The sequence below is a fragment of the Pleurodeles waltl genome, chromosome 4_2 (genome assembly GCF_031143425.1).
Source record: "Pleurodeles waltl isolate 20211129_DDA chromosome 4_2, aPleWal1.hap1.20221129, whole genome shotgun sequence".
Lineage (NCBI taxonomy): Eukaryota > Metazoa > Chordata > Amphibia > Caudata > Salamandridae > Pleurodeles > Pleurodeles waltl.
In genome coordinates, this window is record NC_090443.1 from 314,652,327 (window position 1) to 314,675,354 (window position 23,028).

At 47.6% G+C, this 23,028-nt stretch overlaps 1 protein-coding gene across 9 annotated transcripts in view; it reads right to left on the minus strand.

Moving 5' to 3' along the window:
• The window catches only part of TNRC6B (trinucleotide repeat containing adaptor 6B), a 1,322,553-nt gene that overhangs the window by 143,576 nt on the left and 1,155,949 nt on the right, over positions 1-23,028 (minus strand). For all 9 annotated transcript variants that reach the window (XM_069231280.1, XM_069231283.1, XM_069231279.1 and 6 more), the window contains 3 exons: positions 4,420-4,515; positions 2,647-2,868; positions 2,404-2,474 (listed from right to left, as the gene is read on the minus strand). In XM_069231280.1, coding sequence (XP_069087381.1) covers positions 2,404-2,474; positions 2,647-2,868; positions 4,420-4,515 — 389 coding nt within the window. The remainder of the gene's footprint in view (positions 1-2,403; positions 2,475-2,646; positions 2,869-4,419; positions 4,516-23,028) is intronic.

Below are 23,028 nucleotides of genomic sequence, written 5' to 3' on the forward strand. Positions count from 1 at the left end.
ATTATTACACAATCCTTATGTGCCTAGCCCTCTTCGTTGGTCGCTATTCAGATGCTAATTTAGCCCTACGAAAGTGACTGTCTTTATCATCATATACCTCGTTATATTGAAAGGCTTGCAGTACAAAAATTAGAGGACTATTTAATTGTACCGAAAATGATTCTTATATTTGAAAAGGATCAAAACTTCACGGACTGTGCAAAGAGACCTTCCTTTTTTGTAAATTCAAACAGACACAGCTATTTTGTGGTTATTTGAATTGTGACAGAAACAGATCATTTTTGTCACTTTATTTGCCTGAGCACATTAGAATGATGTTTTTCTGATATTACCCATTACTATGACTATTGATAAAGATCTCTTTTTAATTTAAAATTATAGCAATACATTGTGTCAGAATTGGATTTATCTGTACTATTTGAGATCAAGTGTTTCTTTGTAGAAACCACTGTTTCTTTAAATAGACCTACAGCACACGTCTGAACCAGACAGCGGAAAGGAAACAAACAATGCAGCTGATGACCAAGCACATTATCTCGAAGAGGAGGATTTGCAGCAACCTGTAACTTGAAAGACTTCTTAGAAGAAAAACAACTTGCACAAACCCTGGCCACACACTAGATGGCAGGAGTATGAAGAACATGTGTATTTACAGCCACATGGGCCTTGAACATCTGCAACTACGTTTTGTCATATTGTTTCCTCTTCTTTCTGGCTATTGTTCATTGTAGCTTCACTATCAGGTGGTGTGTAATAAGACCTGCAGTTGTGTAGTCTTCTGATACGTACTCTTCTTAATGTGTAGGCACATGCAGTATACTGTTCTTTGTTTTAAGGATGTTGTATCATCTCTTGGTCTTAGACTTTGTTTCTAACAACATTTATTTGAAGTAACACGATTTCAGCATGGACTGGCTCATTCTTTCTGTTTAAATAACATGACTTTGAAGTTTTTTCATTTAGTTCCAAAGTTGTTAGCCTTTCTTTCGCTTTTTGAGTTCGATCATCAGCCGAAGTCAAGTTGGTGCCTTTATGGCAGTCATTGATGGTGGCCTTTGCTTTAGATCCTGAGGCAGAAACGTACTGGCATACTCTTTGAATTACTCATTTTTCCAAATACAGGGCTTATCCTTCTTAGACAGTCCTGGAATTGAGGTTTTCAACATCATAGCTTTGACTGACTTAGATGTTTTTTGCTGGCTCCCAGAGTCTTTGCTTGAGTCACTTTAGACAGTACTTTGTCACTCATTGTGGAATCTTCTCTGGTATTGATTCTGTAGACTGAACAATAAATGAGAAGATTTCTCAAGCTAGGAATCACTATTTTGTTTGCCCACCAAGGTTCTTCCTGTTACCAACACCTTACTGCCTTACATGAGATCCATTTCCTTTATTGATCTTTGTAGAAAAGGGCCTCTTTCAACATGGTCACCACCCCCAACACACACACTTTTTGTCTGGCTGAAAAGTGTGTGGTGTGTGTGTGAGTGATGTGCCTTAACATCTCCCTCTTTGTTCAATGTGTCTGAGTAATCTGGCACATATGTTTTCAAGTCTTTGGTTTAAATAATAAACATGTAACAGTGTTCTACACTATAAGATGCACATCTAACATTTGTTTTTAAAGCACATTTTCAGTGTTAATTCAGACATATTTTAAATGGAGTGCTCTACACAGTCTACCCTGAAACAGAATTGAAGAGATCCCAGGGCACAAACTCCCAAGCAAACTTTCCCCCACCTGGTCAAAGACTACCACAGATACATGCTTTCTTCAAATCAAGGCTCTTTAGGCTTGCACTGGACTCATTCTTACATTTGCAATAATACTTGTCACTTTTTATATTTCATCATCTTCCATTCTGGTTTGCCATAAACACCTCTAAAACATTCTACAATAGAGGTCACGTATCAGGATTTTGGGTGCTTATGACCAACATCACTGAAAGCCATATTGATTCTGCCTAAGATTGAGATGCACTACAATACCAGATTACTCAACAGCAGTATAACGAACAGCATGTATTTCCAGAATTGGTTCACAATGCTAAACAACACAAATCACATTGAGAGGACAACTTGAACACACAGCACAAACCACAGGACAGCAAACAAGTCTGCAAAAACCACACCAATAGAGAAAAGAACACTGCATAGAACATAATCACAAAAAAGCAGAAACCCCTGTGCAGACAGCACAAAATACAGGTCCGAGAACTTTACGCACAATATTAATCCAAGCAGAGACTGAAGGAACTGCGATCCATATAGGTGATATGGCACAGGAAACAACATACAGACTTCCTAGGGGCTCACTGCCACAAGCACCAGACTGGTGTTCCTCTCAGACCTGGCAGGAATACATAGCTCATGGAAGAAATGCCTAATACTTGCAAAATGTACCTGTGGAGTGAGATTGTGAAGGACCAGCCAATAGCTAGGACGAACGCCACCACCATCGCTCCAGGAAGAGGCTGCAGAAAAGGAGACAAGGCAAAATGTTAAATGACATAGAACACAGTGGAAGGATAGCCGGGGGGGGGGGGGGGGGGGGGTTCTGTGGTGCACAAATCAAACCACTTCACATTAAGCTAACTCAAAGACACCTTACCCCATGTCATCCCCCAAGAGTACGCAGCTCCTTACCAGAAGCAAACCTCGACTCCTGGCCTCCCCAACCTCTTACAGAACGGGGGGGTGTGCTGTTCCAGGGTGAGGAGGGCTTAGGATTGCTCAGGCCTGGAGGTGGACGGGGCAGTCCTGTAGTGTTCCTGGACATCTGGCTTTTCCACATCTTGTGGGAGAGATGCGCTGGATTGGGTCCAATGGGATCTGGTGTCCACGTTGATTTGTAGTCTGTGAACTTTGCTGAATGGGAGCAATAGGTGGGAAAAATATCAGTGTTTTGGAAGAGGAAAGTTCCATTTACCTACAAGGCTAGCATAAGAGGCTGAAGGCCTACTTCAGCTCAATAGGTTATACACATCCTATTTTCGGAAGAACAAGATGCACCTGATAAGAAGACTTCTATTACGGTGCTCTACATTTCACACTCCTCACATACCATGGTCTTCTTTTAAGCAGCCATTTGCTGGTGTGAGATGGTTTTAAGAATGATGAAGCCTGACTAGAGAATACCCTATTGAGTGATCCACACTTCCATGCTGCTTGGGAAGCAGATATCCCATGTGCACACATAGGAACCAAATAAGACTCGCCACAAGCAAACATGCTGCGTCGGTAACGGTGCAGATTTACTTCAAACAGCAGGTGCAGACAGAGGAATAAAACCCCATCCCGAATCAGAGCTTATTTCTCTGAAAGTTTCAGGCATCTGGTCTGCCCTCACTTAGGTTGCTGCTCTTCCTATACCCCTTCAATCAATAAGCTGCTGATAAGCCCACTCTCAATCTCAAGGGATTGTGTCCATTTTTAACATCATCCATAAACGTGAGGCACTCTACCTAGGTCAGTACAGTGCTCAGTCAGTGCACCACCTGTGAGGAACACTGTATTAATAGCGCATTTACCAAAAGTAGATCAGTTAGCTTTCTCCAATTTACTCTCCTCTACCTCCTCCTGAGTTTACAAATAGTGGATGTGGGACATTATATAGCCAACTGATTGGTTTGGGCTGCCAAAGCTAGAGGCTCTGCAGACCCGTCACCAGACTAGTTTTCTTCTGGCATGACCAAATGTATACTACCCTCTAATTCCTTAGCTAACTAGCATAAAGATAGGGTACCTAAGCAGTATTTTTGTAAGAAAAAAAAGGCTGTATTATTTTAAGTCATGGACATTTCATTAGCTGGAAGTCCATTTGCAGTCAAGTAAACCCTTAACCTCACAAAAGAAACCTCAGCAGGTGGTAATGCACATGCCATGAAAACAAAAGCACATTCATCAGCATTAGAAAAAACTATTTTTGAGGAAATCTAACACACATGCACTGGAATCATTAATCACTAGATTTAAGGTCCGGAGCACATTTACCAGCGCCTACATGTCAATGTGTGCCACCTCTCTGCTAGAAAGCATGTCGATCCTAACCTGTAGCCAAACTTCTGGGAACCAGGAGGCACTTGTAAATGAAGGACATATAAGTAGGACTTAATGTGGAGTTTTGGACTACTACACAACCACCATTCACCATTTTGCTAAGTGCACTTAAGTCTACTGAACTAGCTCCAATAAGACCTCTAAATAAAATTAAAATTCTGGGGAGCATGCATTCTTGAACAAATTAATTTTTAAGCTACCCAAGCCAGATTCATTCTATCCAGTACCTAATGTTGCAATCAGCAATTCTCAAGGGAGTGCATGCACACCAGGAAGAGCTAGATGGGTGGAGACAGCTTGGTCAGGGAGGGTGGGTATCTGTCCAGAAGGGTTGTTGGGATTGCCAAAGCACCACCATACCTGAAGTGCTATGAATGTTGGTGTAGGAGTTATCAGAGGCACTGTAGGGCCAGGCACCAGGTGAAGGCAGCGAGGTGTTGAGGGAAGAATTAGACCCTGTTAGGAAAAAACAGAGCAAAAGGAAAATGTTGCGTACTCTGTACTCATCTTTTCACAGCATTTAGTACTATAGACTGACATGCTTGGCATAGTCCTACCATCTAGTATTGGGATTAGACGTTTGCAACTTGCTTTTCTTCAAAGATGGTTTGAGTCCCAAGACCTGTTGCGACTTCCCCCTTGGTCCACAAACCATGAAACAGTAGTTTAAGTGGAATATACCACTGAAGGTTAATGTTCTGTGCATTATGAAAGTTAAGATGAAGAGTAAAAACGTGTTTTCCTTGGCTTTCAGGGAGGAGGGAGTACTACAGCACTACGAACAGATGTTCACAGGTTAACATTTTCTGGCCATAGCATGTGTGGCTGTAAATACATACATATTGCGTAGACCGTAAAGCAGTTTCACCCCAAAAAGGTGGCTTTTGAGAAAAAAAAAAAAAAGAGGTTCAAAAGTTTGGTTAATCAAAACCTGTTGATGGACTTCCATGCCCACACTGCTGGGTTTTGAGAATGTGTGTGTAGTTGACCACGTGGAAGTTTACAGAGCGTGCTAAAGGAACGTTACCAAGAAATGTCATGGTGGCTCATTTTAGCATATGGAATGTGCTCGAGAGCACATTTAATGTGTACTTGGGTCAGTCATTTGCTTGTATGCATTAAAAAATCCATCTTGCAATGCCTGACTTGGATGAGACTTGGCAAACACTACAAAGAGCTATCTTATTTTTATGGAAGGGCTTGGTCCTGTTAGTGCTATACAGGAGCATCCATTCAACATGTGTAAAGCTCTTGCGGGTAGTCAGGGTGCAGGAAAACGATGAACAGCTCAAGGGTTTCATTAATGTGAACAAGAGACACTAGTATTGGAAGGAGGTTGGGATTAGTTTTAAGGACCACCCTGACCACTTGAGCGAAAGGTTCACGGTTAAATCCTTCAACTCAAGGATGCATCTGAGGGAGGTGCCTACTATCAAGAGGACCATCTTCCACACCAAAAACTGCAGTCCACAACAGTGGGGTGGCTCAAAGGGTGGGTCCATGTGCTGAGAAAATTAAATGGCTATTTAACTGTAGGAGTAGTTTTGCACCTTGTACATGCAGTGCTTTATTCAGTGATCTAGTGGTTGCAACCGGAATTGTTTTTTATAGTTCTCTCTCTCTCTCTCTTTTTAGCGTTTTATCAACCGTTTGGTGTTGTGTCCTCCTATCCTGCCATCAGATAAATGACCTGGAAGGCCCACAGTGTAGTCGCCATTTTCAAATTGCTTTTGTCCCAGCAATCTTGTATGGCTTTCCTTGTGTTATGACATTCTCCACCCCCTGCTGCAAATCTTGCTCGCTTTCTAGTGTGAGTGGGTAGGGTGACTGTGAATCTAGAAGATCTTCAAGCTGCAAAACTACTCCTATAGGTAACCATTTCGTTTTGCAGTGTGAATCCTTCTGGATTCACATGATGTGCATAGATTATACAGCAGTGTTCCCTTTGCACACAGGAGGTTGGGTAGAAAGATTAAGTATTTTCATACAGGTACTTGAGTATGTTCTGTTCCATCTGTACTTTCAAATTAGGTTGTATGTCCACACCGCAGTGTTTAGTGAAGGTATGCATGGAGGAACACGTAGCTGCCATGCAAATGTCAGAAACCGAGACATTAGCTAAGGAGGTGAGTGTTGTTCCTTTCAATCCTGTGGAATGCACATTTTGGTATCACCTCCAGTGCGACCCCTGCAGCAGCATGACATTTTTGTTTCGCTTGAACTATTTATTTTACTATAGTTCCCTTGGAAACTGGTTAGCCCCCTGCTTGCTGGGGCCAAAAGCAACAAAAACTGATGGTCTTCCTGAGTGCAATGAGGATTAGGGTTGTGGGTGCTTGCTTGTACGTCTCTATCACTAGAGGGATCAGTGGGACTTTGGGAAAAGCGTATGCAACTTACTCTGACCATTCGATCAACAGGATATCCCCCAGTGGTGGGTTGGGTTTCTGTACAGAATGTTTTAGGCATTTTGCATTTTCCTGAGATGTGAAAAAGTGAGGAGTTCTTCGTCTTCAGAAGATCAAACTATTTGCTGTTCTAGTTCCCACTCATGTAAGGCATTTTTCTGTCTTACTAGTCTGTCTGCTTTGGTGTTTGTACTCTTGACAGAGGGACTGCTATTATCATTAAGTGTCTGTATGGCCCATGTGAATAGGTTCAGAGCTACTCAGGATAGCATGAGAGCTCTTGTTCTCCCTTGTTTGTTGAGCTATAAATTGGTGGTGGTGCTATCCATCTGAAACTGTAGAAACGTTCCCTTGATGTGCATCTAAAAAGCCTATAGGGCTAGAAACACCGCCTTGAGATTAAACAAATTTGTGTGTTATTGCCTCCTCAAGGTTTACAGGCATAGATGTTCAGTCTCCTGATGAGAGCTCCTCACCCTGTGTTGGGTGCATCCGTCGCTATGGTAATTAAAGGAGTTGGTTGTCTGAAAGGTCTGCCTACTGTTATATTCCTTGCATTGCACCACTGTGTTTTCTTGTGTACTACGTTTGTGATAACGTCTATATCTTCCCAACTACCTGCAACCTAAAACAGTTGACTCTGTAGCCACTCCTTTAGTGGTCTGATGCGTATGAAGATCACAAAAGGTGATGGGAGGATGCCTGCAATAAGTCTAATCACTGGCAATTGCTCGGGGTAGTATTCCAACCCATCATTCTTTTGACCACCATACCACCTCAGTTTTGACCCTGCTCCAATGGGAACATTGGGTTGGAATGCTACCCCCAAGGGACTGCCAATGGCTCCCCTAATAGCAGGCACCTTCCCCTCACCTTTTTTTTATGTTTGTGGTCTCATGTGTTGCCTGCTGTTAGTACGAGCAGCATGCATTATGCCCATCAGTTTACCCACTGTCAGATGCTACCCCTTTTAGAAATGGCAAACTTGCTGTGTCAATTGCAGGATTCTTTTCTTCACAGATATTTTCCCTTCCTTGGAGTCCGGTCCCTATTTTCCCTTTTTGGACTTAGGGATGATTTCTCCCAGTTTATGAAGAACTCCAGGTGTAGAACGTTTTTTTTTTTTTTTTTTTTTTACTCTTATACCACCACAACTCTGTCTGAATGATTTTGACTTTACCAGCTAATCATTTATTTAAGGGTAAACATGCATCCCTTCTCTCATTAAATGCACCATCATTGTGGTTAGGCATTTAGTGAACTCACACAGGGGGCTGATTTCATCCCAAAAGACAGCACAGTGAACTGGTAAGGTACTTTGCCTACAACCATCCAATCATAGGCATTTCTTTTACATGTTCATCGGCATACTGAAGTACGCATCTTTGATGTCTATTGTTACCATATAATGCCCTTTTTGCAGACACTGGAAAACCTCCTGCCATGTCATCTGATAATTCTGCATCTTGATGAACCTTTTGAGGCCTCTGAGGTCCATGATGGGTCTGGGGACTTGTCCAGTTATGTGATCAGGAGGTAGACTGTCCCCCTTCTCTGTCTGGAAACATTTGTTGCCTTTTTCTGCACCAAATCCACTACTTCTAGCCTGAGGTGCATTAGATGTAACTAGCAGGCTGGCTTTGCCTTGATGGTGGGTGGTGGATGCACAAGCTATAAGCAGTAGCAGTGTTGGCTGAAGTTGAGTATCAAGAGGTAATGCGTTACCATTCCAACAAGAGGCTTCCGCTTCTGCCCCTATTGGTGTAGTGTGTGGAGGGACCTCAGTTCTTGAGTCACTTACTGGCATGTACAGCATCTCTTTCTGCAGTTTCTCCTCTCTGTGCCCTACCTTCAACGGATTGCCAGGGAATGCTGGTTTATTGTCACTGCAATACAATGTCTTTGCTTGATGTCTGAAGGTAAAGTGAATGAGTTGCCACTGTGGTGAACCTCCTCTTGCTGGTATTCTCTTCTTCGGATAGGCCCTGCCTCCCAACTGATACCCCAGCCATAACGTCCTGGCAGTGGGCTGCGGACAAATTGTCCTCAAACTAAAAAGTCTTTCAGGACTGAACAGGTAAAGTACCCATCTCTGCGGACCAGACTGTCCAGGCAGGAGTGTTTGGCAAATGTTTGCAGACGCACTCACGTTGCAGCCTGACAGATGTCCAGGACTTGTACACCTCTTTCTACTACAGAGATAGCAGCCTTGTCCCTGGTGGAGTGAGCCCTCAAGAGGCTGCTGCTTGGTCAGAGTGTAGCAGATTTGTATGCACAGAATGACCCAGCGTGAAATGGTTCGTTTCTGCACTACCCGACCTTTCTTTGCCCCAACGTACCCCACAAAGAGTTGGTCATCCACCTGGAACTCTTTTGTGAGGTCAAGTTAGAACGACAGAGCTCTTTTTGGATCCATTTGATGGAGTTGCGCCTCTTCCTTTGAGGGATGCAGTGAAGCAAAGAAGATGGGCAGGTCGATGTTCTGACAGGTGAAATGGGGTTACCACCTTAGCGAGGAAACAGCCACAAGTGCGAAGCACTACCCTGTCTGAAAACATGGTGAGATAGAGGTTTTGACGAGAGAGCCTGCATCTCACTCACCCTCTTGGCAGACGTTATTGACACTAAGAAGGCTGTCTTGATGGTGAGCAGCCGGAGGGAACGCTCAAACGGAGCGCACATAAGATAGGTGAGAATTACATTTAAGTCCCACTGAGGCATGATAAAGGGCGTAGGAGGAAACATATGTACAATCCCTTTAAGGAATCTATTTACAATAGGAGATTTGAATAATGAAGGCTGATCGGGCAGCCAAAGAAAAGCCAATAAGGCAGAAAGATGACCCTTGAGCGTGTCCAATGCAGAGCCCTGCTGGGCAAGGGGCAAGATAAAGAGAAGAATGTCAGAGAGAGAAGCAGAAAGCGGATCAATAGATCTTTCTGTACAATAATATACAAAGTGCCTCCAACGGCAGGTGTACACTATCCTGCTGGACGGATGCCTGGCTGCCAGAAGAACTTTACAGACTTCGGGAGGAAGGTCGAAGGCTGTCAACTGCAGCCGCTCAATCTCCATGCATGAAGACGCAGTTGACAGGTTTGGGTGGAGAACCACCCCCTGCTTCTGCGACAGAAGATCTTCCCAAAGGGGCAACCTGATGGGAGGATCGATGTTCATTTTCAGAAGCTCGGGAAACCAGACTCTCCGTTCCCAATCCGGTGCCAGCAGGATTACTTGGGCCTGATCGTTCCTGATCTCTTTGAGAACTCTGGGCAGATGTGGTATGGGTGGAAATGCATACAGGAGGCCCGAACTCCACTCATGACAAAAAGTGTTGCTGAGCGAGTGCCGTCTTGGAAACTCCAACACGCAATACTGCTGACATTGCGCGTTCTCTGCGGAGGGAACAGATCTAATCAAGGCTCTCTACACTGCTGAGAGAGACCTTGCGCCACCTCCGGATGGAGACATCACTCATGATCCGCTAGGCATCGATGGCGGAGTTCGTCCACCCTGGCGTTCAGAGAACCTGCAAGGTGTTGAACCACCAATGTTATGCCCTGCTGTTCCAGCCATGTCCAGAGACGCAAGGCCTCTTGACAAAGGGTCCACAACCCTATTAGAAAGTAGCAGGAATAACAACCATTGCCTACTTCCGATATCGGGACCCTTTCTATGGCTGCCTTGGCCAAGAGAGCCGCAACTTCCTCGCGGAGCAAAACCAAGTGATTGTCCATCAGCCTTTCTTTTGAGGGAGGCACTGGGGAGGGAAAAGACTGGAAAGGGAGGGAATAGCCCTTCTGTATGACCTGCAAGACTCATCTGTCCGATGTTATGGATCGCCAGTGCGGGAGATTAAATTGAATTCTCCCTCCAAATGCACGTACGTAGTCTTGCAGAATCACCCTAGGAGGGCTTGGATGCTGTAGAGGTGGGGGGCTGGGTGGCAGACAACTCCTGGCCAGACACTCTGGGTCTGAACGCACCACAACTGTGTCCCCACACAAGATGTTGGCCTGGTGTGGGACGGTGGCTGGTCTGTGGATGGCATGGTGCTCGGCCACTTTCAGAAGCCTTGAAAGGTGTGATAGACAGACTGTTGGCAAGGGGTCGCCGAGAGGCCCTAGGATTTGGCTGTAGCCCAAGAGTCCTTAAAGCTCTCCAGCGCAGAGTCTACCTTTTTGCCAAATAGGTGGGACCTCATCAAAGAGCATGTCCATGAGGTTTGCCTGGACATCCCTCGAAAAGCCAGATGTACTGAGCCAGGTGTGGCGCCAAAAGGGCCACCTTTGTCAAAAATCACTCTACCCAGCAAGTCAGTTGTGTACAAACCATACATTATCGTAAACTTTGCCACATCTCTCCCGTCCTTAACCACTTGGGAAAAAATAGCCTGCGCGTCCTCCGGGCCTGAGATAGCAGCTGTGCCACCGAATCCCAGAAAGTGTGGGTAAAACAGCCCAATAGGCATGAGGTGTTTACCAACCTCAAAGCCAGGCTATTGGAAGAAGACATCACCTTCCCAAGCTGATCCACCCTCTTGGATTCCCTATCCGGAGGTGCGGAAGGGAAGGTGCCATGTGATGTATATGCTTGGACTACCAAGCTCTCTAGGTTAGGGTGTTGGGTGAGGAAACTAAGGTCACCCTGAGCCGGGAGATGGCAGCAGCCGGTTGTCCTGTTTACAGGCGCCCCTGTGCTGGGTTTGGACCACATCCCCAGCAGGACATCAGGGAGGGTTTCATTAAAGGGCAACATCAGTGCTGATGTGGAAGCTCCCGGCGGGAGCACCTCTGTCAGGAGGTTAGTCTTGACTGGCACTGTAGGCAGATCAAGGACCTCCGTTGCCATACGCAGAGCCATTACATATGCTGCACCGTCCATCGTAGCCACTGTAGGAGGAGAGAGCAAGCCAGTATCTGGAGAGGTATCTAATCCAAGAGCCTATCCTAGTTCCTCATACCAGTCCAGTGGTTCCTAATGGGTCTCTAGAGGGTCCAAACACCCAAACCTTTCTTCACCAGTGCCTGGTTGTTCAAGAAAATGCTCATAGATCGCACACCTATGGATGCCGTTGATGCCGTTCCAACTCTGGATCGTTAGTGTTCAGAAAGGGGGTTGCACCACCAGTGGGCACCGGGAGTGTCGATGTAAGGAGCAGTGTTGAAGATGACCAACTGCGTGAGGCCGGGGGCGTGCTGGAATCAGATCCACGAGGCCCCATCAAAGCAGAGTCTGAAGTTGACGTGGAACCTCATGGGACCTCTGCTGACCTCACGGGGCCAGAGGGTGTTCTGAGAGGGCTGACCCACTCAAACACTAGGCGCATAAGCCTCATAAAACTGAGTTGAGCAGGGGTTGCTCCTGCTACCGGAAAGGGAGCAAGGCGCGGAGTCGGCCCTGGCATCGGTTCCGCGGAACCGTGTCTGAAACGTTGACATTCCTGAGTTGCCTCATCCGCCGAGGGGCAAGGCAAAGTCAAACTTCTACTACTTCTTGTGCCTCTTCCACGAGTGCCCAGAGGACCTTGAGTGAGGCAAAGAGGCGTTGGGCTCTTGAAGCGGTCCCGCGACCTTCTCCTTGACTGGGACCTCCGAGGAGTCACACCGGCCGATGTCGACTGCAGGGCCGCCATGCGCTACACGGACAGCTACCTCAAAACTTTTGGAGCCATGACCCGGCAGCCCGAGCACGACTTTGAATCGTGGTCGAGCTTGAGACACCATAACATAACTGGTGTGGATCAGCCACCGACATCGTGTGATGGCAGGCGCCACTCGGCTTGAATCCGGTCTTTCTTGAGGTCATCCTCAAACAAAGGCAAAAAGTCTCAGCAAAAAGTCTCAACAAAAAGGTGACCAAAGTCTACGCCTGGGTGGTGCCTTTATAGGCGACAGTGACAACGCCATACAGATCCGAACGAGGCCACCCGACAGCACGCGCAAGGGTATTGCTCAGCAAAAGTTCTGGATTCCAAACTGATGCCTGGAAATTCTAAAGGTAAGGAATCTGCAATTAGAAGTCTATCAGATAAGGGGAAACACTGGCCAAACTGTTTTTAGGGTCGAGCGCGCAAGCACTCTGGACCCTGTTGTAATCTCTCTGTGGGCTTTTAACCATGCCTATGTTACGCCCATCACTTTTGTTGGTTCGTGAGCGTGCCTTTTAAAATGTCTCAGATTGATTTATGATCTGAGATACGATAATCGTGTCAATCTCCCAGGCTTCATTAATCGCAGAGCTGGGCCTTGGATTCATTTTCTCAGCAGTGAGGTGTTGGTGGAGACTTCTTGTCATAAGTACCGTCCGTGATGGAACAATGTTGCCTGGTTGATCTCTTAGGTAGTCCTAGGCTAAATGAACCTCCTGAAAACTGAATCGCCATGTGTGATTCGAGACTGTAGGAACCTTTCTTGAGTCAAAGTTTTATATTTAGGGGTTGATGCTACTGACAAAAACAAGCTGAATGGCTGATGAATGAAGCTGTTTTCATTTTGGTGACTGGGGGGCAGAAAAGTGAGAATTTGCCTGAATGTGAGTGGGCACTGCAGGGCACATTTTGGTTGCGTAAAAGGGCCCAAGTATGTGAATTGTGTTCTTTTATTATTAAAAAGGGTTTAACATACATAATTTTCAACCAGCATTCTCGCTGCCCGTGTTTAAAATTAATTGGAAGGCCAACTTCTAAGGATTCAGTAAATGCTAGGGATTTCGTCATTTGCTGCTAGTAAGCATGAGTAACTCATCAGTTTGTTTTGTGTTTTTAGGGTTGAGCGTGCAAGCGCTCTGGCCTCTGTTGTAATCGCTCTGTGGGCTTTTAACCACGCCTATGTTACGCCCATCACTTTTGTTGGTTCGTGAGCTTGCCTTTTAAAATGTACTCTATTTCATTAATGAAACGCATGCATACGCCATGCCTTTTCTAGTGTTTACCTCTCCTTGAGCGCACCGGGCAACTACTGAAAAGCTGAGGCTTTGTCTTTTTAGTATGGTTTCTGAACTACTTTTTCTTTTTATTTCGTAGGCAGCGCGATCTCGCTGGGCAGTAATCCAGCGCTTATCATGACTACCAGTTTAATTCTCTTGTTTATCCTAGCGCACCTTCGTGAATTCAAGGTTTTAAACAGCGTGATAGCGCTCGTTTTAAAAATAAATTACTATGCAAAGGTAAAATTGGACTGGTCTTTGTTCTGATTAGTCACGTTCACGCTCATGGCATGGTGCTTTGAATCGGCTTCCCTTATGTGAAATTGTATTACTTTTTGTAGGAAGTTGGCTCTGTATGTGCTATTTCAAAGTAAGGAATAGCATGCACAGAGTCCAAGGGTTCCCCTTAGAGGTAAAATAGTGGTAAAAATAGATAATACTAATGCTCTATTTTGTGGTAGTGTGGTCGAGCAGTAGGCTTATCCAAGGAGTAGTGTTAAGCATTTGTTGTACATACACATAGACAATAAATGAGGTACACACACTCAGAGACAAATCTAGCCAATAGGTTTTTGTATAGAAAAATATCTTTTCTTAGTTTATTTTAAGAACCACAGGTTCAAATTCTACATGTAATATCTCATTCGAAAGGTATTGCAGGTAAGTACTTTAGGAACTTCAAATCATAAAAATTGCATGTATACTTTTCGAGTTATTGACAAATAGCTGTTTTAAAAGTGGACACTTAGTGCAATTTTCACAGTTCCTGGGGGAGGTAAGTTTTTGTTAGTTTTACCAGGTAAGTAAGACACTTACAGGGTTCAGTTCTTGGTCCAAGGTAGCCCACCGTTGGGGGTTCAGAGCAACCCCAAAGTCACCACACCAGCAGCTCAGGGCCGGTCAGGTGCAGAGTTCAAAGTGGTGCCCAAAACACATAGGCTAGAATGGAGAGAAGGGGGTGCCCCGGTTCCGGTCTGCTTGCAGGTAAGTACCCGCGTCTTCGGAGGGCAGACCAGGGGGGTTTTGTAGGGCACCGGGGGGGGACACAAGCCCACACAGAAATTTCACCCTCAGCGGCGCGGGGGCGGCCGGGTGCAGTGTAGAAACAAGCGTCGGGTTCGCAATGTTAGTCTATGAGAGATCTCGGGATCTCTTCAGCGCTGCAGGCAGGCAAGGGGGGGGGTTCCTCGGGGAAACCTCCACTTGGGCAAGGGAGAGGGACTCCTGGGGGTCACTTCTCCAGTGAAAGTCCGGTCCTTCAGGTCCTGGGGGCTGCGGGTGCAGGGTCTCTCCCAGGCGTCGGGACTTTGGATTCAAAGAGTCGCGGTCAGGGGAAGCCTCGGGATTCCCTCTGCAGGCGGCGCTGTGGGGGCTCAGGGGGGACAGGTTTTGGTACTCACAGTATCAGAGTAGTCCTGGGGTCCCTCCTGAGGTGTTGGATCTCCACCAGCCGAGTCGGGGTCGCCGGGTGCAGTGTTGCAAGTCTCACGCTTCTTGCGGGGAGCTTGCAGGGTTCTTTCAAGGCTGCTGGAAACAAAGTTGCAGCCTTTCTTGGAGCAGGTCCGCTGTCCTCGGGAGTTTCTTGTCTTTTAGAAGCAGGGGCAGTCCTCAGAGGATGTCGAGGTCGCTGGTCCCTTTGGAAGGCGTCGCTGGAGCAGGATCTTTGGAAGGCAGGAGACAGGCCGGTGAGTTTCTGGAGCCAAGGCAGTTGTCGTCTTCTGGTCTTCCGCTGCAGGGGTTTTCAGCTAGGCAGTCCTTCTTCTTGTAGTTGCAGGAATCTAATTTTCTAGGGTTCAGGGTAGCCCTTAAATACTAAATTTAAGGGCGTGTTTAGGTCTGGGGGGTTAGTAGCCAATGGCTACTAGCCCTGAGGGTGGGTACACCCTCTTTGTGCCTCCTCCCAAGGGGAGGGGGTCACAATCCTAACCCTATTGGGGGAATCCTCCATCTGCAAGATGGAGGATTTCTAAAAGTCAGAGTCACCTCAGCTCAGGACACCTTAGGGGCTGTCCTGACTGGCCAGTGACTCCTCCTTGTTGCTTTCTTTGTTCCCTCCAGCCTTGCCGCCAAAAGTGGGGGCCGTGGCCGGAGGGGGCGGGCAACTCCACTAAGCTGGAGTGCCCTGCTGGGCTGTGACAAAGGGGTGAGCCTTTGAGGCTCACCGCCAGGTGTTACAGCTCCTGCCTGGGGGAGGTGTTAGCATCTCCACCCAGTGCAGGCTTTGTTACTGGCCTCAGAGTGACAAAGGCACTCTCCCCATGGGGCCAGCAACATGTCTCTGGTGTGGCAGGCTGCTGGAACTAGTCAGCCTACACAGACAGTCGGTTAAGTTTCAGGGGGCACCTCTAAGGTGCCCTCTGGGGTGTGTTTTGCAATAAAATGTACACTGGCATCAGTGTGCATTTATTGTGCTGAGAAGTTTGATACCAAACTTCCCAGTTTTCAGTGTAGCCATTATGGTGCTGTGGAGTTCGTGTAAAACAGACTCCCAGACCATATACTCTTATGGCTACCCTGCACTTACAATGTCTAAGGGTTTTGTTTAGACACTGTAGGGGCACAGTGCTCATGCACTGGTACCCTCACCTATGGTATAGTGCACCCTGCCTTAGGGCTGTAAGGCCTGCTAGAGGGGTGTCTTACCTATACTGCATAGGCAGTGAGAGGCTGGCATGGCACCCTGAGGGGAGTGCCATGTCGACTTACTCATTTTGTTCTCACTAGCACACACAGGCTTGTAAGCAGTGTGTCTGTGCTGAGTGAGGGGTCTCTAGGGTGGCATAAGACATGCTGCAGCCCTTAGAGACCTTCCTTGGCATCAGGGCCCTTGGTACTAGAAGTACCAGTTACAAGGGACTTATCTGAATGCCAGGGTGTGCCAATTGTGGATACAATGGTACATTTTAGGTGAAGGAACACTGGTGCTGGGGCCTGGTTAGCAGGGTCCCAGCACTCTTCTCAGTCAAGTCAGCATCAGTATCAGGCAAAAAGTGGGGGGTAACTGCAACAGGGAGCCATTTCTTTACACTTTTCATTTTCAGTTTATGTGGCAAGAAAAGTCCAGTTAGGAGTTTATAACACTAATAGCTCTAACTCAAGCAAATGCGAGACCCATTGCAATGTAAATGCTTCTTCCCATAGGTGTGTAGTATTCAGGTAGCCACACCTCTGGGGCAGGCTGCCAAGCTCCACACAGCGAGATGGGCTCAGCGAGATGGGCTCAGCCATCTTGGGAGTGGGTAGAATAGAGCACTCTGGGATACCTAGATGCCACATTTAACAGAAGGCTGTCCTCAGGCAGGAGGGAACAAAATAGCTCAGTGACTACGACTTTCCCTAAGGGCACTTTAAGGATAGAAGGGGCACCCAGAAATTCAGATCTCGCTTGGACTAAAGAAGAAGTCCAAAGAACTACCCTGATGACCTTGAACATGGCACAGAGGAGGCTGGACTGAAGTTAGACTGTGCAGGAAGCTGGCTATCTATGCAGTGTACCAAAAGTAGGGGTACTCTTTGCAAATAGTACAGGAGACACTAAATGGTTTACAGGGTTAAAAGTGACAATCCCGAAAGCTCTATTTTTGTGGTAGTGTGGGTGTGCACTTAGACTTATCAGTGGACAGTGCTAAGCATTTGATGAACTCACAGAGGCAATATATGAGACACATACAAGAAGGAACTGAAGACAAATGGTTAGAAAAATAGTTACTTTTGTTTATGTTTCAAAACCAGAATATTGTTATGAGAATAAATACTGATGAACTTATGAAGAACACAGGCAATATACTTGAAATGTCTCTAATGCAATAATGCAATCCTAAGGAGAAAAACACAAATACTGCATACTGGTTCTCAGCAGCGTCTTACATGACCAGACCAGTGGGATTAAGCTAAGTATGGGGCACGGTCCAAGGCAGCACCACCACATTACCTTGGGAGGCTCATGGTCGTCCGGGCGCAGAGGTGCTTTTCGGTGTTGAGTGCCTCATTGGTTTCAATAAGAAACAATCCTGGGACAAGAGAGGCTGCACGTAGGGGCTGGGGGGCCAGTCCAGCTGAACCAACAGGCAGGATCAGCTGTCACGATGCTCGGGGACATAGAGACACCTTTGGTCCCCTTCTCCTCGGGTCAGGGAAGCAAGGTGCAGAGGTGTCCTGAGGAGTCTGGTTTTCGTCACCAGAGGCAGTCGCAGTAGACAGGCCTGCATAAAGAGGCTGCGTCAGGAAGTCCACTGTTGACAAACCCATGGTAGGCTTCAGCTCTTTAGGGCTGGGGACCATGCTAGCACTGTTGGCCCCCTTCAACTCAGGCTAGGGGGCACGGGTGCAGAGGTACTGTCAGTTGTAAAACTTTGGTGGTCCTGAGTCCTTGTCAGTCTTTTTTGGTGCCTACTCCATAGGGAGATCCTGGTTACTTTTCAAAGTGCTGGCAGCCCTCCCAGGCTTTTGAAGGCAGAACAGCTGCAGAACAAGTTGTCTTTGGCTCAATTGTCCCGGACAGCAGACAGGCAGCTGGAGTTAGGGCCAAGTTAGTTGCTGCTTCTCAGTTCTTTCTTTTCGTGGGTCTTCTTCTGGTTTTAGGGGGCCATTATATAGTATTCTAAACACTCAATTATGGGGCATTTAGGGGAGAGTAGGATAGGAGCCAATGGGCTACATACCCTTGAGGTGCCTACATCCAGTTTACGCTACTTCCTGTGGGGAGTGGGCATTTCCCTATCCCAGAAGCCCTAGTTCCAACCAAAAACAAGATGGTGGAACCCACCCTCCAATGTCCACTTCTGGTAGCCTATCATAGGGGTGTGACTGACCAAAAGGTGGTAAATGCCTACTGACTAATTTTCCTGCCTGTCCTGGTGCCAAATGGGCCTTAGGGCAGGGGGTGGCTACACCCAGAGCTGGTAGAGCCAGGGTTTTGCATACCAAAAGTGGCAGGGCCTTTAAAGCCCCTGCCAAGGGAATGGAGATCTGCTGGAGTAGGTGTTAACACCCCTCTCCGGAGCAGGCATTGTTTCTGAACTCAGAGCGCAGGCTCTTACCTCCAGGGGGTCAGAAATCTGTCTATGGTGGCTGACTGGTTGAGACCAGTCAACCAACACACTCAAAGACTAGTGGGTTTTAGGGACCACCTCCAAGGTCTTCTCTGGGTGCATTTTATAATAAATCCAAGGCTGGCATCAGCCTGGATTTACTGAGACGCAGTGTCTGATATAAAACACCATGGCGTTCAGTAAAGCCATTATGTGACTTGGTTACTCGTGATGACGAGTGTCCACTGCATACCTTAAGATGGCTAACCTGTTCACTTGCATAGCTCAATGGGGCTGGGCATTACAGGGGCATATATGCTCATGCAGATAGGACCACACATCAAATAAAATGCACTCTGTCTTAGGGCTCCAAGGCCTGCTGTAGGGGTAACTTACGTATCGTTAGATGCAGTGCTGGGAACATGGCACACAATGGGTGTGCGATGTGTTGTTTTGGACTGGCTTGCACCAGGACACGCAGACTGCAATGGCAGCTGTGTGTGACTTGTTTTTATGGGGTGTAGGAAAATGACACTGTTGGCATGGTTACCCCCTCACTTTTTGCCTAGTGTTGATGCCAGCTTTGATTGGAAGTGTGCTGGGACCCTGCTAACCAGGCCCCAGTGTCCCAAAAACTGTACCTTTGTTAACCAACTGGCACAGCCCTGGCACACAGTCAAGCCCCTTGTAAAAAGTACCCCTGGAACCAAGGGCCCTGTGGCCAGGCAAGGTCCCTAAGGGCTGCAGCACGTCTTATGCCACCCTAAGTGACCCCTCACTCAGCACATGCACACTGCCTTGCAGCTTGTGTGCTGGTGGGGAGAAAAGACAAAGTTGACATGGCACTTCCCTCAGAGTGCCATGCCCACAAACCACTGCCTGTGGCATATGTAAGTCACCCCTCTAGCAGGCCTTACAACCCTAAGGCAGGGAACACAATACCACAGGAGAGGGCATAGCTGCATGAGCAATATGCCCCTACAGTGTCTAAGTCTATTCTTGAACATTGTAAGTGCAGTGTAGCCATGTTGAGTATATGGTCTGTGAGTCTGTCATTACGGACTCTACAGCATCATAATGGCTTCAATGAATACTGGGAAGTTTGGTTTCAGACTTCTCAGTACAATAAACCCACACTGATGCCAGTGGGGGATTAATTGAAAAATGCACACAGAGGGCATCATAGAGATGCCCCTTGTATGTTAGCCCAACTGCTAGTGTAGGACTGACCGGTCTGTGCCAGCCTGCCACTTTTAGACGAGTTTCTGACCACATAGGGTGAGTGCCTTTGTACATTCTGGCCAGAAACAAAGCCTGTCCTGGGTGCTGGTGCTTCACACCTCCCCGTGCAGGAACTGTAACACCTGGTGTAGGAAAGGACCATCTTGCCTGGGAAGTTACCCCCATTTTTACTGTATGTATGTTTGCTTTTGCCTATGTGTCACTGGGATCCTGCCAGGCAGGACCCCAGTGCTCATAATATATGCCCTGTGTGTGTTCCCTGGGTGGTGCCTAACTGCATCACTGACGCTCTGCTAACCAGAACCTCAGTTTTTATGCTCTCTCTTTGCTTTAAAATTGTCACTGCAGGCTAGTGACTAATTTTACCAATTCTCATTGGCACACTGGAACACCCTTATAATTCCCTTGTATATGGTACCTAGGTACCCAGGGTATTGGGGTTCCAGGAGATCCCTTTGGGCTGCAGTATTTCTTTTGCCACCCATAGGGAGGTCAGACAATTCTTACACAGGACTGCCACTGCAGCCTGAGTGAAATAACATCCACGTTATTTCACAGCCATTTTCACTGCACATAAGTAACTTATAAGCCACCTATATGTCTAACCCTCACTTGGTGAAGGTTAGGTGCCAAGTTACTTAGTGTGTGGGCACCCTGGCACTAGCCAAGGTGCCCCCACATTGTTCAGGGCAATTTCCCCGGACTTTGAGAGTGCGGGGACACCATTACACGCGTGCACTGCATATAGGTCACTACCTAAATGTAGAGTCACAATGGTAACTCCGAACATGGCCATGTAACATATCTAGGATCATGGAATTATCACCCCAATACCATTCTGGTATTGGGGGGGCAATTCCATGCATCCCCGGGTCTCTAGCACAGAACCCGGGTACTGCCAAACTGCCTTTCCGGGGTCTCCACTGAAGCTGCTGCTGCCAACCCCTCAGACAGGTTTCTGCCCCCCTGGAAGGCAGAACAAAGGATTTCCTCAGAGAGGGTGCTACATCCTCTCCCTTTGGAAATAGGTGTGAAGGGCTGGGGAGGAGTAGCCTCCCCCAGCCTCTGGAAATGCTTTGATGGGCACAGATGGTGCCCATCTCTGCATAAGCCAGTCTACACGGGTTCAGGGATCCCCCAGCCCTGCTCTGGCGCGAAACTGGACAAAGGAAAGGGGAGTGACCACTCCCCTGACCAGCATCTCCCAGAGGAGGTGCCCAGAGCTCCTCCAGTGTGTCCCAGACCTCTGCCATCTTGGATTCAGAGGTGTTGGGACACAATGGACAGCTCTGAGTGGCCAGTCCCAGCGGGTGCTGCCTGCTGCTGTGGGGGCTCTCTGAGTTGCTGAGCGCCCCGTCTGTCTCCTCCTCCAAGGGGCGACATCTTGGTCCTTCCTGGGCCCCAGCAGCACCCAAAATCCTCAACCGCGACTCTTGCAGCTAGCAAGGCTTGTTTGCGGTATTTCTGCGCGGAAACACTCCTGCATCTTCCAGCACGCCGTGGGACATCTTCTGACCAATGAGAAGTTCCTGGCACCTTCTGTTATTGCAGAATCTTCGGCTTCTTCCACCCAGAGGCAGCCCTTTTGCACCTTCATCCAGGGTTTAGTGGGCTCCTGCCCCACCTGGACACTTGCGTGACTCTTGGACTTGGTCCCCTTCTTTTACAGGTCCTCAGGTCCAGGAATCTGCTTTCAGTGCTTTGGTAGCAGTTGTGGCACTTGCAGAATCCCCTATCAGGAATATACTGTCTTTCTGGGGTAGTAGGGCAATTTTACTCCTACTTTTCGGGGTCTTGTGGTGGGGTACTGTGGACACCCTTACTGTTTTTTCACAGTCCCAGTGACCCTCTACAACCTCCCATAGGCTTGGGGTCCATTCGTGATTCGCATTCCACTTTTGGAGTATATGGTTTGCGTTGCCCCTAGGCCTATGTCTACCTGTTGCATTCTATTGTGATTCTACATTGTTTGCACTACTTTTCTTACTGTCACTTACCTGTTTTGGGTCTGTGTACATATAATTTGTGTATATTACTTATCTCCTAAGTGAGGGTATCCTCAGAGATACTTTTGGCATATGGTCACTAAAATAAAGTACCTTTATTTTTAGTAACTCTTGAGTATTGTGTTTTCTTATGATATTGTGCTAGATGATGTAAGTGGTATAGTAGGAGCTTTGCATGTCTCCTAGTTAAGCCTAAGATGCTTTGCCATAGCTACCGCTAACAGCCTAAGCTGCTAGAAACACCTCTATTCTACTAATAAGGGATAACTGGACCTGGCACAAGGTGTAAGTACCACAAGGTACTCACTATAAGCCAGGCCAGCCTCCTGCACCTGGCGGTGAGCCTCAAGGGCTCAAGACTCAGGTTACAGTGCCCCAGGGAACTCCAGCTAGTGGAGATGCCCGCCCCGGGACAAGGCCCCACTTTTGGTGGTTAGTCTGGTGGGAAAAATTAGGGAAAACAGGGAGGAGTGACCACCCCAGCCAGGACCACCCCTAAGGTGTCCAGAGCTGAGGTGACCACATACCTGCAGAATCCTCCATCTTGGTTTGGAGGATAGGGACCAATAGGGACAGGAATGTTACCCATTTCCCCAAAGGGAGTGGGCACAAGGAGGGTGTAACCACCCTCAGGGCCAGTAGCCATTGGCTAGTGCCCTCTTACCCTACAAACACCCCTAAATCTTGTATTTAAGGGCTCTCTGAACCAAGAGATTTAGTTTCCTGACTACCTCAAGAAAAGGACTGCTGAGCTGAAAACCCCGCAGAGAAGAGGAGACAACAACTGACTCGCCCCAGCCCTACTGGCCCGTCTCCTGCTTCAAATACCCTGCAAAAGAAAAGCAACACGTTCTACAGGACAAGCGGCCCCTGAAAAGCCTCCAGGGGACTCCCTGCATCACCAAGGACAAAGAAACTCCCATGGACAGCAGACCTGTCCAACAAGAAGAAAAAGCAACCATCTTTAAAGGGACTCCCACCTCACTCCAGAAGCTTGAGTCCAAAACTACTCTGCTCCAGACACCCCTGGCCCGTGTCCAGAGGAACCAACCAGCCAGAGAGGACCCTGAGGCGATTCTGACCGAGTGTCCACCCTGAGGCTGACCTCTCTACCCCTTCACAACGACACCTGCAGAGGGAATCTCCAGGACCCCCTGGGCATGACTGCCTGGGACGAAGATTTCTGACACCTAGAGAAGCACTGCACCTGGAGCCCTCAGACTCGAGAGACTGACCACCGGTGCAGCAGTGACCAGCAGGCGGCCCTCCTCCCTGTCCAGTTGGTGGCTTGCCCGAGAAGCACGCCCCTGTGCCTCGCCTGCAGCGCCTAAGTGGCCCCTGGGGTTCCCCCACTAA